Raw genomic sequence first — 18,155 nt, forward strand, 5'->3', positions numbered from 1 at the left:
CTCTGTGTTCTTAAATGTTTGGTGGAAAACCTGATTTATTCAGGTCACGTCAATAGCAAAGTGGTTCATTTGTTGACATGCCACTAAGGTTGGTAATGTCTGCCAGCGAGCATAACTGCAAATGTCAGAGCCTCGACTCGTTCTAGCAGTATAATACAGTATGTGATTTTCAACCTTGTTTCAATTTTTATGAATTCTAAGATAAAAGTCATTGAGTAAAATCGGTTGCATGTATTTCTAATTTAACATGCGTGAACGGCAAAAGGCCTTGTTGAATTTTAGCATGACAAAACCCACAAAACTTTTGATGCAATTGTTGAGCTCCTACTGCCAATGTCAATCACTCCTTAAGCTAATTAAACTAGTTTGCATTTGAATAAAAGGAGTTATTGGGGGAAAATGAAGGAAATGTTACATCCAGTTCCTGGTTTTATCCCGTTATGGGTCAGTGTGTCTATTCTCGAAAAGATGCATTTTGAGAATTTAAACATGTCTTTTAGTGTGCGTTATTTTATTGGGATCATAAGAAGGTGTCACAGAGTTCACATTGTTTCGTTTTGTTTTTTAACGCTTTGCGTGTTTGCATACTTGGATGTTTTCTTTAACGCAATCTCTTTGCTTTACTGTATGGTCTCTTGCTGATATGGGTTGGAGGAAGTGAGCGACCGGTTTTGATCGTAATCAGACAGCTCAGGTAGGTAAAAGGAGATTGAGGACGGAGGAAGAAAGCCGAGATGGTGAATGAGCTGAGCAGCTTTTCATTTGAAGCTCTTTTACCCACTTTCCAGCACTCTTCACGTGTTCGTAAACCTCTAGCCTCCTTTGTGCTCCTCCCTTCTGTAGACGGTTAATTCTGGTGACAAGCTCAGACTCCTTCAGCTGTTTCTTTGTGCTCTTCTTCTACAAAGGAGGAGCCCGGTGGGCCCAGGTGCTCTCAACTACCCCTCCTGGCACTACAAAAGTCAGAGAAGAGCGGAAGTTCCTAAGTCATATGGGTGCTTGGTTATAGAGTGGAAATGAGTTCTCCTAGGGACTTCTGTTTAGGGAGATTAGCGATCTTTACACTGTGGCTGAAATTTATGGCTGGACTTTTGCTGGATTTTTGTTTCCTTTAGTAAGCCGCAGTGTTTAAATGTCTTTTGAAACCAGGCTCGCTTTGCTTTTGTCCTCAGATCTCTGGCCCTGTTGAAACCATCTAAAACCATTATGAAGTTGCTAATGTTCATCTGGTATATCACTGTCTTGTCTGTCTATCTGTGTGATCTATAATTCTGTCTGTCTGACTGTCTATCGTCTGTCTGTCTGTGTTAATCTGTCTGTCTGTGTCAGTCTATCGTCTTGTCTGTCTGTTTCTTGTCTATCTGTGTCGGTCTATCGTCTTGTCTGTCTGTTTCTTGTCTGTCTGTGTCTGTCTTTTGTCTTGTCTGTCTGTCTGTCTGTCTCTATCGTCTTGTCTGTCTGTGTCGATCTGTCTATCTGTTTCGGTCTGTCTGTCTGTGTCGGTCTATAATCTTGTATGTCTGTCTATCGTCTTGTCGGTCTATCGTCTTGTCTGTCTGTCGCTGTCTATCTGTGTCGGTCTATCGTCTTGTATGTCTGTCTGTCTCTGTCTATCTGTGTCGGTCTATCATCTTGTCTGTCTGTCTGTCTGTCTATCGCCTTGTCGTCTGTCTGTCTGTGTCGGTCTATCATCTTGTCTGTCTGTCTATCGTCTTGTCTGTCTGTCTATCGTCTTGTCGGTCTGTCTGTCTCTGTCTATCTGTTTCGGTCTATCATCTTGTCTGTCTGTCTGTCGTCTTGTCTGTCTATCTATCTTGTCATCTGTCTGTTTGTGTAGGTCTATCGCCTTGTCAGTCTGTCTGTCTGTGTTGGCTTATCGTCTTGTTTGTCTGTAGTTCTCATTCTGTCTGTCGTTTTATTGTTCTATCTGTCTCTGTCTCTCTGTCTGTCTGTGTCAGTCTATTGTCTTGTTTGTGTCGGTCTATTGTTCTGTCTGCTGATTTATTGCTCTATCTGTGTCGGTCTATCATTCTGTCGTATCTGTCTGTATCTGTCTGTCTGTGTTGGTCTATCGTTCTGTCTGTCCGTGTTAGTCTGTCTATCTGTGTTGGTCTATCGTTCTGTCTTACCGTGTTAGTCTGTCTGTCTGTGTTGGTCTATCGTTCTGTCTGACCGTGTTAGTCTGTCTATCTGTGTTGGTCTATCGTTCTGTCTGACCGTGTTAATCTGTCTGTCTGTGTTGGTCTATCGCGCTGTCTGTCCGTGTTAGTCTGTCTGTCTTTTGGTCTATCGTTCTGTCTGTCTGTGTTGGTCTATCGTTCTGTCTGTCTGTGTTGGTCTATCGTTCTTTTGGTTTATCGTTCTGTCTGTCTGTGTTGGTCTATTGTTCTGTCTGTCTGTGTTCTTCTATCGTTCTGTCTGTCTGTGTTGGTCTATCGTTCTGTCTGTCTGTGTTGGTCTATCGTTCTGTCTGTCTCTGTTGGTCTATCGTTCTGTCTGTCTGTGTTGGTCTATGGTTCTGTCTGTCTGTGTTGGTCTATCGTTCTGTCTGTCCGTGTTAGTCTGTCTGTCTGTCTGTGTTGGTCTATCGTTCTGTCTGTCCGTGTTAGTCTGTCTGTCTGTCTGTCTGTCTGTCTGTCTGTCTGTCTGTCTGTCTCTGTTGGTCTATCGTTCTGTCTGTCTGTGTTGGTCTATCGTTCTGTCTGTCCGTGTTAGTCTGTCTGTCTGTCTGTGTTGGTCTATCGTTCTGTCTGTCCGTGTTAGTCTGTCTGTCTGTCTGTCTGTCTGTCTGTCTCTGTTGGTCTATCGTTCTGTCTGTCTGTGTTGGTCTATCGTTCTGTCTGTCCGTGTTAGTCTGTCTGTCTGTCTGTGTTGGTCTATCGTTCTGTCTGTCTGTGTTGGTCTATCGTTCTGTCTGTCCGTGTTAGTCTCTCTGTCTGTCTGTGTTGGTCTATCGTTCTGTCTGTCTGTGTTGGTCTATCGTTCTGTCTGTCTGTGTTGGTCTATCGTTCTGTCTGTCTGTGTTGGTCTATCGTTCTGTCTGTCTGTGTTGGTCTGTCTGTCTCTGTCTTTTTTGTGTTGGTCTGTCTGTCTCTGTCTGTCTGTGTTGGTCTATAAAGGCATATCCTAGTTGCTTTTTGTCCATTTGTTTTCTTTGCACATATATTTCATTTGAAGACGACGTGATTAAATATGTGCGCATACTCGCTGCTGGTTCATGTTTAGAGCATTACTAGAGTATATGAAATATGTTCAAAAAGACTTGAAACGCGCTCGCTCCATTCCAGACAAACGCAAAGATAACCAATTTGTTTATAAAATGTATGAGTGCTTTTAGCATTTTCGGTGATGCGCAGCCTGAACATATGTCCACATCTCCATAAATGTGTTTTGGAGTTTCATGACCCTTTAAATATAGCCTAGCTATCCTTCAACTAATGTGTTTGGTTTTGTCCATAACTGGAGGTTGAAGTTCTGAAATGATGTAGAGTGAGTAATCTCATCTCTTTGGATGAAGATTGTGCTGGGGTGGCCGGTCGTGGTTGTTATGCATCATCATGCTGGTGGTGGTGGTGTTTCTTCTTGCACGTTTAGGCTGCAGAGGTCTGTGTGATCTCATAAAACAGTGCAGCTGTTGGGACGAGGTTATCTTTTTAATCCTCACTGCTCTGTGCTCGCCGGGGAAGGAGGTGTCCGAGTCCTCCCAGGCTCTGTCGGACCATTCCAAAGGCTTTTCTGTGCAGATGGAAGCATATGCTGCAATTATGCTGTTTGAATGGCATGTACTTTGCCAATAGTCTCACCAAACCAGCGCTGGCCGATTAAAATAATAACGATAGTTATCACGGTGTATTTTATAAGTTTGATAAGTGTTTGACATAAGTTAATGCACTACACAAATAATTCTGTGCGTGCTTGTTTCAGACCTTTGCACTGTTGACAATTACTGATAAACGCTGCCATTTCTGTTGCATATGAGAAACATTATATGGCAAATGTGGCAAAAGCAGAAACAGAGCTGAACCTTCATCAGTTGGGATGGAAATGAATACACTTGGTGCTTTTAACACAATGCACAGGACAGTGCTTACATCTGAATAAAAAGGGCTTGCACTTTGTCAGCGACTAGATATATTTAAAATAATGAAGGCCACTTTTTTACTGGTAACAAGACATTTGCCATCAGGGCCCACAAATGTTCCCCCATTACATTAACATTATATATAGTAATTTAATGTAACACTGACACAAACTCTGTAAACCCCTTACATAGTAAATATGCACAATACATATTGTCACTATCCAAAATACATACTCTTGCGTTTTTGAACTGTGATATGATATATTGTTAAACCCCTAATTTATACTAAATGTCTTTAGGCTGCTGTTTTTTTATATATAAGAATTACCATACACTGTAAAAAATATTTTAAATAAGTTACCTGCTTGCCTTAATTCTGAGATTATCAAAGAAAAAAAAATTGAGTTCATACAATGAACATTTTTGAGAATCGACAACCTTTATTCAAATATTATTAAACGATTTGGGGTAATTGTGTGTTTTATTTGTAATGATGCAGTGAAACATGCCAACTTGTGCTATTTACATAATTTCTCTTTTTTTTATGTGGTTCAGATACAATAGTATTTTGAGTTTCTATTAATTAAACCAGTTTCCTTCATTGTATCAACTCAAATGTTTTATTTTAATCAACACAACATTTTAAGGCAGCCAGGCAACTTATTGTTTTTAAGTTAATCCAACAATATTTTTTTACAGTGTAGAAACCATAAACCCTAGTTTCTGTTTACCATGGTTGTGAGGTGGTTTTCGCTGTGGTTAACATTATCCAAATACTATGGAAGACCAAATTGAACCCTATAAATCTTAATCCTTTAACAATTGTTACAATTTTTACAGCTGTTCCTGTTTTTGTAAATGAACATAAATTTACATCTGCACCCCAACTCAAGCTACTTCAAGCTGTCAAATGTGCATTTTTAAGAGAGAAAACATGGCATATTCATTTGTGAAATGTTCACCTGTTTGGCAAGCGTTTGTCATGTTCTGATGATAAAAGCACAATTAAATGCCTGGTTTCTACTACTTTTATTCAGGAGCAAAAGTCAACCTTTAAACTTGAAAGAGATAAAGATTTGACATTTATCGTGATAATTACGATATTGATATATATATATATATATATATATATATATATATATATATATATATATATATAATCTTGTCTCTTTTTTTTTACTGTGATAGCTTTTTTGGTCATATCGTCCAGCCCTACACCAAACTGAGTAATATGTAAATGCTTAAAGAAACTAAATGATAAGAAGAAAGAATAGACCTGCATCTCCTTTTCAGAGCGATTCCAGTTGGTTGGACTCTGCCTTTGATGTAGTTGGAAAGCTAGAAGAAAGGAGTTAAAGAAGTGGACCAAATGAGTGAAGGAACAATCTGTGGGCCAGGCGAAGTGAGGACAGACAGGGGCCTTGTGTTTGATGTCCGGGGTCTGTTGTTGCTTACAGCATGTGTACATTCACGCCTCTGTCACTGTTTAATAGACGGAGTGCTGTGTTTGTATGAAGTGTATACAACTGTAAATCATGCTAAAGTTACGTTTACACTTGCCAAATAATTGCAAGAAACTTCCTGTGGTCATAGCCGGCATTCAGTTTGTGAAAAGTAAGCTGAAAGGTGTTGTTTTGGTCTCATTTTGATGTGTCTACAGTAAATTTGTCCTGGAATCAATGGTCTTTAATAGAATGGGAAGTAGGATTGATTAAATCCGGTTTCTTAGACTAAAGTGTCGTATGTGGTAATTACTAAACTATATGCATATGTGTGTTCTTAGCAGGAAGTCAGTGATATTTAAATGATGTGACTAGTTAATGCTGAGCATCTGGTGTATATCTTCATTACTTTCAAGGTTTTTTCCTTTTGTTAACTCTTTAAAGTTGGATTTTCAAAATCAAACATTGTCACAACTATAGATTCAGGTTTTTAATCACAACCTTTTACACTAGTTTAATTTATTTTATTTAATAAATTGTTTATATTTAAATTAACACATTTAATAAGGCACCCTGACTTTTTATTTGAATAATTTCTATAGTATGCCTATTAAAAACTACTCACTTTTCTGAAGCCACTTTTCCTAATGGTTTTAGGAATATTATCTTAAGGACTTATGTTGCAGTTATGTGGCTTAAAGTATCTTCATTTTAGGCTCCTCAACATTTGGTACCACACTTTTTTTTAGTAAAATCAACCTATGAATAGCTTATTTATAGTTACCTATAATTTAAAAGACCTTGTTGTTTTATTCCTGCTGGCTAGTGAAAAAATATCCCTCAAGCCCAAAATTGCTGCGGTGTTTGCTTTTAGATAGCACCAAATCACATATCATGCACTGTTTAGTCTCGTAAGGCTGCTTGCTTAGTGGATAGCGGCCTGGGCAGAAAACTGAGATCACATGATTGAAAATGCCACTTTAGGACCATTAAAATCTCAAAGTAACCAATTGCTATTACTTTTGCTCAAACTTTAGGTTGGCATCTAAGCAAACCTCTAATCACAGGCATTAAACTTTGCTGTGTAACTCCTCCTGCAAAGTTGGTGCTACAGACATGAGTAATACCTGAAATTATGCAGTTTGTTTAGGAGAGGCTATTACGTTTGTAAGTGATGATCAGACTTCGTTTTTACCTGAGTGAAGAGAACTTTCTTTAAATAGCTCTCCTTCTCACAGATTTAAACCAATTTCCCAAACTCTCTAAAGCATGACACAAATAATAGTCAGAAATATATATATTTTTAGTCAGAAATATCATCTTTCTTTTAAATGGAACTTTTTATTGAACCTTTAGTCGTAATCTAAATAGGGATTAATGGCTCATATATTATGCTATAAGTTAGTATGGATTTTATCGAAGGAGGAAAAAACTCCAGAGGTCTTAACTGAACAATATGCATTATGGCCATTCTTCATTCTTGGTATTTATATGGCAAAAAAGTTATATGAAATTCTGATAGCTTGTATTGTTAATGAATGAGATCTTTATAAACGTATAACACAAATTTTATAATATATATATATATATTATATATATATATATATATATATATATATATCAGTTGTCACTATATTTTCCAAAAATATGTCTTGGTAAGTTAATATTTAAATGCTTAGTAAGTTTTATGGATAGGGGGGAAAATATTGCAATGTAATACATAGTTGAGAGATGTACAAAATGCTCCTCAAAAACCTGATTATAAACATTTTAACATGATTTAATAATAATATAATGTATGGATGGTTAACTAAGTGTTCACCCTGAAATATTACTGTACAATATCAAAGTTATTCTTGCATTTACATGCAAGACCAACCTTGAGGTGGATGTTTTTACAATTACGCTAAATTGCCTTTTACTTGCTAAAAAAGACTATAAACTATCAGAAGGCATGTACTAGATTGTGTACAACAGGTTTTTCTTGTTGCTAATTTAGAGGCCTTCGTAAATTGCTTATCAAATATAAATTTTGTTTGCTTTATAGGGTTAATATTAATCCTTGAGGAGTTTGAAGTATTGTTATTAATAGCATTACCATGATTCTCAGAAACCCGCAGTTGCTTGCCGATGGTGACATGGTTCTTAGTAAAGCGGCATGCTGGTAAACCACAGCAGGACGTCCCAACCCACAGCACTCTAACCATAGTCATTGTGTCTGCATCTAATGACATCATATGTCCTCCCCCCCACCCCCTAGAAGTCATTGACTGCGACGTGAGTGGCACTTGCTGGCACATGCGGACGGGTGCGAGGTGCCAACTGGCAGTCCCCGTGGAGATATCTGGGTGCCAAAATGAAGGGCAGACATTTCCGTTGTTTCCTCTGCTATTCCTTCCCTAGAGAGCGTCACATGTGCCTCTCATTTAGCGTGATGAGTTCATGAAAAACACTGATTATTTAGAGACCGGGAGCATGGATTGCTGCAGACAGACGGAGTGGATTACCAAACACGTTTTTTTTTGAAAGGGCAGATTCCTTGGTAGCAAAAATGCAGAGTCATAATTTGTAACGAAAATGTTATTGTCTGTTGGTCCGATATTTTTTTTGTAATGATGATTTAACCCAATGAAACCTTGCTACCATCTCTTTGGTCACATCTGAATTTTCACCACCAGGTTCTCCTTTGCTGCTCTTCGCCAACCGGCGGGATGTTCGTCTGGTGGACGCGGATGTGGGCCGGTTGGAACCCACTGTGGTCGTCAGTGATCTTGAGGATGCGGCCGCAGTGGACTTTCTTTTCTCAGAGGGCCTGATATTCTGGACGGACGTCAGTGAGGAGGCCATCAAACAGACCCACTATAACCTCACTACTATCTGTAAGATCAGTGTTTTGTGATTTGGAATTACTGTCAAGAAATTTTTTTGAAAATATACTTACCTGTGGGATTTTATTTCTTCGAGCACACTGCTGTTTTCCATACAACTACAGATGCACTGCTATTAAAATGTTATGTATTTAATGTAATGTTATAATGTAATGTAATGTTATAAATGCTATTAATGTTATCTGAACGATAACAATAAGCTGATAAATAGAAATGGCTTATATTAAAAATCTATACCCTTTTTCTAAAAATAACAGGCATGAAATACTCAAAAGAAAGTAATAAAGTAATAATAAAAAAAATTGCTCACCAAGGCCGAATTGGTGTAAAAAAAAAACCCTGGAAAAACAGCAATATTGTGAAATATTATTACAAATTAAAAAGTGTTTTTCTATTTTAATATATGTTGAAATGTAATTTATTCCTGTGATGCAAAGCTGAATTTCCAGCATTATTATTCCAGTCTTCAGTGTCACGTAATCCTTAAGAAATCATTCTAATATGCTGATTTTTGCTGCTTAATATTTTTCTGGAAAGCGTGACAATTTTTTTTTTCAGGATTCTTTGAAGAATAGTAAGTTCTGGGGGGAGCATGTTCTCTTCAAGAAATTGGATAATTTAGATGAAAAACGTAATGTAAAAATAGGCAAAGAACATTAAATATGCAATAGTAGTTACTATTAAATCAAATATTAAAATAATTTAAATAAATAAAAATTGGTCAATAACTGCAATGGTCCCAATATAATCTCATTCATGGTTCCACGTAGTAAAAATGTGTTCAAGTTTCAAGACAACTGAGAATCAAAGCTGTTTGGCATCCTTTCTCAGTCATTCAGGACATTATTTGAATATGAATTAATTTTCAAGGGAAGCAACCCTGCTATAGCACAGCAAAAATGTTGTATCATTATCTGGAGGCAGAATGAAACATTTGAGGAATGCTTAAACTGATAATAGTGTTATGGAACTGAATGGGCGCCTTGTTTTTCAGCTATGAAGGAGGCCACACTGGGCAGAGGGCAGACGGTGGTGGTATCAGGTCTGGATTCTCCCGATGGCTTAGCCTGCGACTGGCTAGGACGCAAACTCTACTGGACCGACTCTGAGACGAACCGCATCGAAGTAGCCAACTTGGATGGCACCTCTCGTAAGGTGCTCTTCTGGCAAGATCTTGACCAGCCCAGGGCGATAGCCCTAAACCCTGCTCATAGGTGAGTCCCTTCCTCTCTGGTCTCATTTCCTTTTTCTCTTATCCCCATTCTCCATTCAGTGGGTGGTCTTCACATGTGTCCTTCCACCCTTGACCCCCCAGTGTTCATTAATATGTGGCCTAGTTGTTTATTTATAGGCCATTAGAAACACCCCCCACACCCCCAAGGGATATTGGGATGCAACGTAGCGTTCAGGCTGTTTCCTGTTGTTGTGTGGCGTGAAGATCCTGCATGACAAACCTTCCCTCTTCTGGTGCCGTTTGTTCACCACGAAGTAGACTCCACTTGTGTGTCCACTCTGACTTTGCTGGCAAGTTGGTGTGTTTATATGCAGCTTGTAACTTGAGTTCTGAGAGATCGCTCTCACTTACATTACTTAAGCCGTGGCTTAGCATGTACGCACGTACTTGGCTTGAGACATGTTAGGTAATTTGAGTCACAGTCTGTGCCGTGTCTTGGGGATAGTTGGAGGCTAGTAACATTTTTAAGAATGATATCAACGAATTAACTTTTTCAGAGGTTTTTTTTTGGCTAGTTTAAGCCTGTTATGATTTTATGCTATGATGTTCACTGTCAAATACAATAATAATATTTCATCATCACTGTTCTCTACCAAGGTTTCGGCACGCTCTTGCACCGCGGTTCATCTTAAATTTGACGCAGAATCTGTAATATAGTTTATTAGAGAATAACAATGTGTGAAACAGACAGAGTCTGGTTAATATTTGTTTCTGTCGATGGAGACACATTCTGGCTTCTCAATACATTACAACAGTGATGATCAAAAAAGCTTAGCTGTGGCCGCTTAAAAGCGCTTCTTACTATGATACGAAATACCCGCGGAAGTGTTACTTGTATCTTATTTCACAAATAGTTTGTTTCTATATTAAATGTTTTAAATAATATTGTTCCTTTATTATGCTTGTTGTTGTCGTCTGCTGACATTGTATAAGCAGAATGTGACGGTTCGTCGGTGTGGTATTTGTCCCGCCCCTCCTCCACGGTGATGGCTGGAAAGGCGACAGTTATGAGCACAGAATGTTTTATCGAAAGTTGAACATTCTTCAACTCTCTGCGACCTGTAAAAAATGCAGAGAGCTTCGCGCTTCAGCATGAAATAGATGCTCAATAGACGCCACGTTGGCGCTGCTGCCGTCGCAGAGAGTTTAAAAACGTGGTGCCCCCATTAAAAACAATTGGAAAAATAGCCTTGAGATAATACACTTTGGTGGACACACAGCCTAGTCTTGTGCTCAAATAGACAAATTTAAACACAAATTGCCTTGGCGAGTATCTTAGCAAATGTAACTGGCCTGTTGTCTGCGTTGTGTTTTGTGTGTTGGCAAGAACAGGACAGCATTCGGCAGTTTTCTTTATTCCTGATAAAGAACAAATAAAAGCAACCTCTTGAGTCACCCTTGTTTCCTCTTTATTTATTTATTTATTTTATTTATATAGCACTTTTACAATCATAATTGTGTCAAAGCAGCTTCACAGTGTCAAACAGGACAGTATTGCAACAAAATTAGATTTGGCTGTACAGTCGTTCTGGAGAAAACAGTGAAGTTATCAGCTTATTTTAATTTATCATACAGCGACAATGTTGGCAGATCTGTATTATAGTTTATAGACTTAATTAAAACATAATTCATTAATTTTATTTGTATAATTAGTTGAATAACTGATCATAATTTAGTGTCCCCAACTGAGCAAGCCAAGCCAAAGGCGACAGTGGCAAGGAACCAAAACTCCATCAGGGCATGATGGAGAAAAATAAACCTTGGGAGAAACCAGACTCAGTCGGGGTGCCAGTTCTCCTCTGGCCTATTAACACGCCGTGTATGATTATTATTCTGCAACCTTACAGGTCAGAAATCATATTAGATCGGAATATTCAAAATTTCAGGGTATCACGCAAGAGACGGGTTTATTTAGAATGGTGCGTCGATTACACAAGAGTATGAATACATGAAAGATCGGAGTTATTGCGCCGGAGACTCTTCAGTGCATCACCAATGCAAAGATGAAGAGGAGGGGACAGAACAGGAAATTATATATTGACACATGATGTCATCGCCACAATTAAAGGGGAAGGCAATTTCATTTCAGTTAGGCAGTCATATCAGGTGTATATAAACCAACAATTTTGGGAGAATTGTAACTTAAAACAAAATGCATTTAAAAGGAACCTTTCCGTACCTGTTACACAAACATGGTAGGTTATGTCTTAAGTGAACGTAAACAGTGGAGAAAGACAATGCATGTGAACAGTATCAGCGTAATGGATCAGTGCCTTCAATGTCTTAATGCATTGAGAACACATGTTGTCTGTGTTTTTAATGTGAATCAAACAACAATAGACAAGGAAATCATTCTGTTCTTGACTGAATAGCTTTTGTAACTTAAATAAGGATTCATCTTTATTTATACAGTGAAGATTATATGCAATGTTATTTGACATTTGATTACTTTATTCAATGTCTGTACCTGAAACCATGATAAATTAAACCATAATTTTAATTAAAGTAATTTTAACCGTTAACATAAATAGCCCGGGCTGTTCTTTGCTGATAAAACGTCAAGGTCCTTTTTATCGTGACAGCTCAAGTCTAGGTTAAAAAGGCTAAATGCCCTGCTTCTGAACTGTGCTTTTCACATTTTTATCGTTCATCTAGTTGTGAGCACAGGGCTTTCAGCTCATTGTGTATTTATGACACCCAAGAGCTAGGACATTTTTCCCAGAATGCATTTCCCTTTGTACGGTGTATGATGAAGACATTAAAAATGGAGCCAGACACTGTTCCTGGCCTGTAGCCTAAAGAAACACATCCATACCGGTTGCTTTTTTTCAAAACATTAGCTGCCTGTTTTGTGAAGTTCATTGCATTTGAAAGAAATTGTCGGAGTGAGAGATCCGTTCCGATCCAAAGATCCCGTTACTCTGCAATCCTAAAGTTAACGTCTGGCATTTTTAGCAGACATGTTTAATATAAGCTTTGTGCACTTTTATTTTCTTATTGCAACCGCCTGAGAGCTTTGAGTTGAGATTTACCGTGGAGATCCAAGACCTCGGTCAGGGCCCTGCTTCAGATCACTGAAAGGGGGGCTCTGCTTTTTACAACCCCCTCAGAGTGAGAGCAACCGCATGCAGGGGCCCCTGAATTATGTTTGTCTGTTCTCGAGACACGTTCATTGTTTTCACATTCTCCAAAAGAGGTTTGGGAGGAGTGAAAAGATGAATTGCCATCAGATGAAAAGAATGGCTGTTTTTTTTTAAATTTATTGCTGTGTTAAGTTTGCTGACTCTTCTTGAATTTTAAAGTATGACCAAAAAAATACAGTTTTTATTGCCAGACAGACATGGCGCATCCAAATATCTGACAGAAGTGTTTTATTTGGAGTTATATAGCGATGAGGTACCTGATATTTAACGTTTGGAGACGTTCTGCCGTCTTCTGTGCACATTCCACCATTCATTTCATTCAGTTCATTGGGTGGCTCCGGTTGATGTTCTCTGTTGCGTGGCCAAGCGTCAGGTTTGTATCTGCGTATAACACACAGACAGAATCACAACAAACTCGCTCGCACGCACTCCAGAGATACCAAACGCTGGTTGTTTGTCTCCTCTGACGTCTTTGCATGAGAGATTTTCTTTATTGTGATATCTGGTTTTGGTAGCAACAGCAAAATGAGACTGCGTTGCTAAGCTACTTTAACTTCTTCACTGTCTGTGGTTATAAATAAGGTAAAATGTGTTTAAGACCCCCTGTGGTGAAAATCAAGTCTTTAATGTTTATATGTCTATGTGGTATTTTCAGACAAACCATGTGCAAATTCACAAGTTAATGTCGTTGATAAGTATTTCCTCATCAAAACTGCTGTGAACCATAAGCCAAACTTTCCCCAGGAACTAGAGACTTTAGGATGGTACTCTGTGTGTTCTGACTGCAGGAACTGGGGTCTAAATAAAGTTCCAGGAAAAAAAAATTCCCCTCAAAATGGCCTTTCTTATGAGGTAGTACTTTTTCAAAGTTTAGGAACTTTCCGCGGCGGGACTTCAGTGCTGAACATGCTGATTGGTTGAGTTCACGCAGCATTTTATTTCAACCTTTACATACGTATGTTGCGGTGTGTGCAGTAAGTGTCATTTGCTATTTGTATCAACAATGGAGTTACAACAGATTATCCGACGACTAGGTTCAGGCTTTATTAAGCTTATATGCGCAAGACGAAATCGAGTGGGAACTGGAAAGCCACACGCAGTCCTACGCCACTGGACTAATCTTCACGGTACTTTAGACCACGATGGAAAGAGGTCTCAGGAAAAAAAAAATCCTGGGACAAATTGTTCCAGGTAATTTCTGTGAAAACGGGGCTATAGAGAGTTTCAAAAACATGGTTTGAAATCGCTGGTGTTTCTGACCACACAAACTACCTTGTATCCAATCACGTCAATCAAATTTGCAAATGTATGTATCTGCAGATAATAAATGAAGCAGGGTGTAGTTACATTCAATATGTTTTAAGGCACGAAGAAATGTTTTTTTTTCACAGGAAAACAACATTTAAATGTAATTTTGGTGATCAAAGATGAGTTTTAAGGGATACAATTGACTACAGGGGGACTTAAAATGGACATGAGTACTGCTCTCTTTGTGGTAGCTAAACACATCGCGCATTAGCTTTCTAATGGATTTTTATATGGCTTACATTAGGCGTAAAACGTTTTATTTTTTTTTTTTTTTTTTTTAATGCTCAATCATAGTAACATGATCAAATTCCTGTAACTGTACAAACTAACTAGCCATTACACTAACTTCTGCCAGACTTAAGATTATCTAACGTTAGCAAAATCTTGCAGGCAAAAAAAAAGTGCCTATTAATAGTGTAGTGATGTCTAAACCACAGCTCACGCTGAATTTTCTGTTGGTCACCTTGGCAAGGTCCACGTTGGGAAATCTTTGGATTTCGAAATCACATGGGTTCCTATCAAAATGACTGGAATAAGAAAGCACAAATTTGTCAAGCAACAGTAAATGTGACTGCTTCACCACTGAATTGGACCACATAATTTCTCCTATTTGGTAGCTGTAGCTATGGTGTTTTAAAGGCCGTAAATTTCTCAGAGTGGTTTCTTAGATGGCTAGTCAATTAGTCGAGCATTGTGACTCCTCCCTAGCTAATAAGTTGTTCAGTTTGAAGCCAAAGTCCTAGTTATAAACCTCACTACAGATTAACATTCAAATAGTTATTGTCCTTGTTACGGCCTTCTTCAAAACCATCGTTCAAGCATCTCTTTGTTCTGTCAGCCGTCAGATTTCAGCAGTGGTGTAATGCTGAAGTTCCTAATTGAGAAAAATACAGCACAACCGTTGGAGCCGCAGGCAGGCTAATAGGATGCATCTCGGGGGAGGAAGGGCTGGTTGAGTTTTCATGCTTGGTCTCCCTGCTGGCATGAGGCTTGATAAGTGTTTCCGTTGGCGACACGCTCGCTGTCGTAGCTTGTACGCTACAAGTAATCACGGCTTCTCTGGGCGAATGCTTCCCTTGATGCATTTTTTTCTTCTTCTTGTCAGTTGTCTTTTTTCACCCCCTTCCCCCTGTCTTCATTCTCTTTTCTCCATTGGCGGTTTGCTTTTTTTGTGTGTGTGTTGATTAGAAAACTGGATTACATTTTGACACATATTATGGATGTAGTTTAGCCACACAACTGTGCCATAGCCTAACTTTTCAGATTTCATGTTCCCTCACTAATAGGCTAATAGTCTATACTTGACCTACAAGCTCACACACATGATGCTTTACAACATGAAAAAGGGCATTGTTCTGTTTAAGGAAAGCATAAAACAACTTAACTGCAAGTAGTTAAGCCTGTCGACACCACGTAACAATACGCTGATATGCCATCAAGTTCCTGAACTGTACTTCAGTTACAATATAAAGTATTGTAGCATGAGCTACCCATAATTCCATGAGAGGTGTAGTTTGACTTTACCTGTGATACGAGTGATATTCGTAAAAAACACTTTATTCAAATTAAAATGTACTCGTCCTCATTCTCTTTCTTCTGAGAAACACAAAAGGAGATATTTAGCACAGTGTCATTGCTGCTCTCTTCCATACAGTGAAAGTCAATGGTAAAGGTGCTTTCAAACTGCAACAATGAGAAAGAATTAACATAAAAGTGGTCCATCTCGATTGTACACTATTCCAAGTGCTCTGAAGTAAAAAAATGTAGCTTTTTGTGGAAAAAAATAAATAAAAAATATTGAATTAAAATTTATTGAAATCAAAATAAGATATATTTGTAATGTAATATTTCACGTGAGGAGCAGCATGTGCAAACCGAGCTGTCCTTTGTTGGTATATATTTGATATTTGTCAGGATAGTATGGCTAGTTTACGCTCCTTTTTGTTTTCCATGCACATTTGAATTGGCTGCTAGGATTTCCTGAAGACATAAAAAGGCCTTTTGCCAGCAAAGAAGATTATAGTTGTTGAGCATGTGCTTGGGTTTGGTTGCCGTGTTGTGTTTCCCTCATATGAAGTGTTTCAAGCGAGACAGGCTCTGGCAAATATAACGCTGATATGGTTTGCTTTGAAAACAGCCTGCTCTTGAAACGTTTGTTTAGTCTAACTCTAAATCCATGTTGCCTAACCTTGAGCAGCTTCCAGTCAATACGTAAACCGTTGCAAACTCAATGTCCCTCCACACTTGAAGTTGTGCATCTCTGTTCTTTTTTACTGATTGCATGTTATACTCCTTGCAAATAGGGATGTGAAAACTACATATTTTCATCGTCTAGTCGGTGGGTTGTCTGAATGACTGGTTGACTACTTTTGACTGTTTTCTCTCGGATAATGGAATCCAGCTGACGGACGCCTTGTTTTTCTTCTCAGGTACATGTATTGGACAGACTGGGGGGAGGAGCCGAGAATAGAGAGGGCGGGAATGGACGGAAGCAATCGACAAATCATTGTCCACAAGCAAATCTATTGGCCCAACGGACTGACCATCGACCTTGAGGAAGAGAAGCTCTACTGGGCGGATGCCAAGCTCAGCTTCATCCACAAGGCCAACTTGGACGGAACAGCTCGGTCAGTGTCCTTATTTTTTCTCTTAATTTATACGTCTTTCACTTTTCCATCCGGTTTTAAGTTGAATGGTATGGAGTCTGCGGCCCAATCCAAACACTCCCTGCACGTAGGCCCGGCTCGAGACCCCCCCTCCCTACTTCCGCCCACTCTTAACTTGAGATGACCTCCGTGCCATATACCACTGTAACATGATCCTGCCTGGCATTATGGGTATGATTCTGGCCCTCAAGCCAAAGGGTTACATTTCCTTTTGTGTATGTAGGATTTCATAGCAACTTCAATAAAGAAAGGTATGTCAGACCCTCTGCTATGTTGAGCTTTGCATTTCTAGTCAATCTGCCAGAGTCGTATGGTCTGACTAGGCCTGTAGTCCAGCAGACGTCATTGAAAGAGGAAGCTGACCTATATCTAGAGACCAGACTATCATAGAGACGTATATGATTTAGTCTTGTGATAATTACCACTGTGATAATTGATTCCTTCAGTTGTTGTTTTTTTCTAAATTGGCCTTCCATCCTTCGTTAAAAAATGTTTTTAATTTAATATATTTTTCTTATATACATTAATCAACTTTAGGTGGCATTTCTAGTATGCCAACAAACAAAACATATTAATAAAAAAAAAAAAAAATTTTTTTAAGTGGTATTCCTTTGTCACCTAAATTAAATGTCACCAAAATTATTTTTTCTTTTTGAAAAATATTTTTTTTTCATTTTTGTTTTAAGTGGTCTTCCTATTCTTATAGAAGAACTATAAGAAATCAGGCCCCACTTTATATTAGGTGGCCTTAAGTACTATGTACTTACATAAAAAATAATTACAATGTACTTACTGTGTTCAAATTGTATTGCAAAACATTTTTGCTGATATTGAGGTGGAAAAGGAGTAGAGTTATGGAAAGGTGTGGTTTATGGGTAAGTTTTAGGGTAGTGTTAGGGGTAAGGAAGTGCCAACTGTGAAATTAATAACTGACGTAATTACATGCAGGTATTTTTAAAAATGTAAGTACAATGTAAAAACATGTATGTACACAATAAGTGCATGATATCAAATGATTAATAAAAATGTTAGTATATAGTAGTTAAGGCCACCTAATATAAAGTGGGTCCAGAAATCAATATAATGTTGATTATAAAAAATGTTTTATTTAATTTTAATTCATTAAAAATTGATTTATGAATGTTTTTATTCCATAACCAGTCTTATATTTATCAATCTGAAACATTACGTTTTTTAAAATGTATTATTATTATTAAATTGATAGTTGGCTCCCTCATTTATGTGGCAAACCTTATCTGCCAAAAATGTAACAAATTTTGTTATTTTAATTTTAGAATTTCAATAAATAATAGTATATTCATTTTTAAATTCTGTTCCTAGTCATAGAGTTGTCAGTCTAAGAAAATGTAATGATGTAAATTATTTTTTTAAT

The 18,155-nt window shown here is 38.1% G+C and overlaps 1 protein-coding gene across 1 annotated transcript in view; it reads left to right on the forward strand.

The window, feature by feature from the left end:
• lrp5 (low density lipoprotein receptor-related protein 5) overlaps positions 1–18,155 on the forward strand; it is a 71,483-nt gene that overhangs the window by 2,115 nt on the left and 51,213 nt on the right. Inside the window, exons 2-4 of the mRNA XM_067437271.1 lie at positions 8,202–8,402; positions 9,406–9,625; positions 16,526–16,723. Coding sequence (XP_067293372.1) covers positions 8,202–8,402; positions 9,406–9,625; positions 16,526–16,723 — 619 coding nt within the window. The remainder of the gene's footprint in view (positions 1–8,201; positions 8,403–9,405; positions 9,626–16,525; positions 16,724–18,155) is intronic.

Source organism: Pseudorasbora parva, chromosome 25 (genome assembly GCF_024679245.1).
Source record: "Pseudorasbora parva isolate DD20220531a chromosome 25, ASM2467924v1, whole genome shotgun sequence".
Classification (NCBI taxonomy): Eukaryota; Metazoa; Chordata; class Actinopteri; order Cypriniformes; family Gobionidae; genus Pseudorasbora; species Pseudorasbora parva.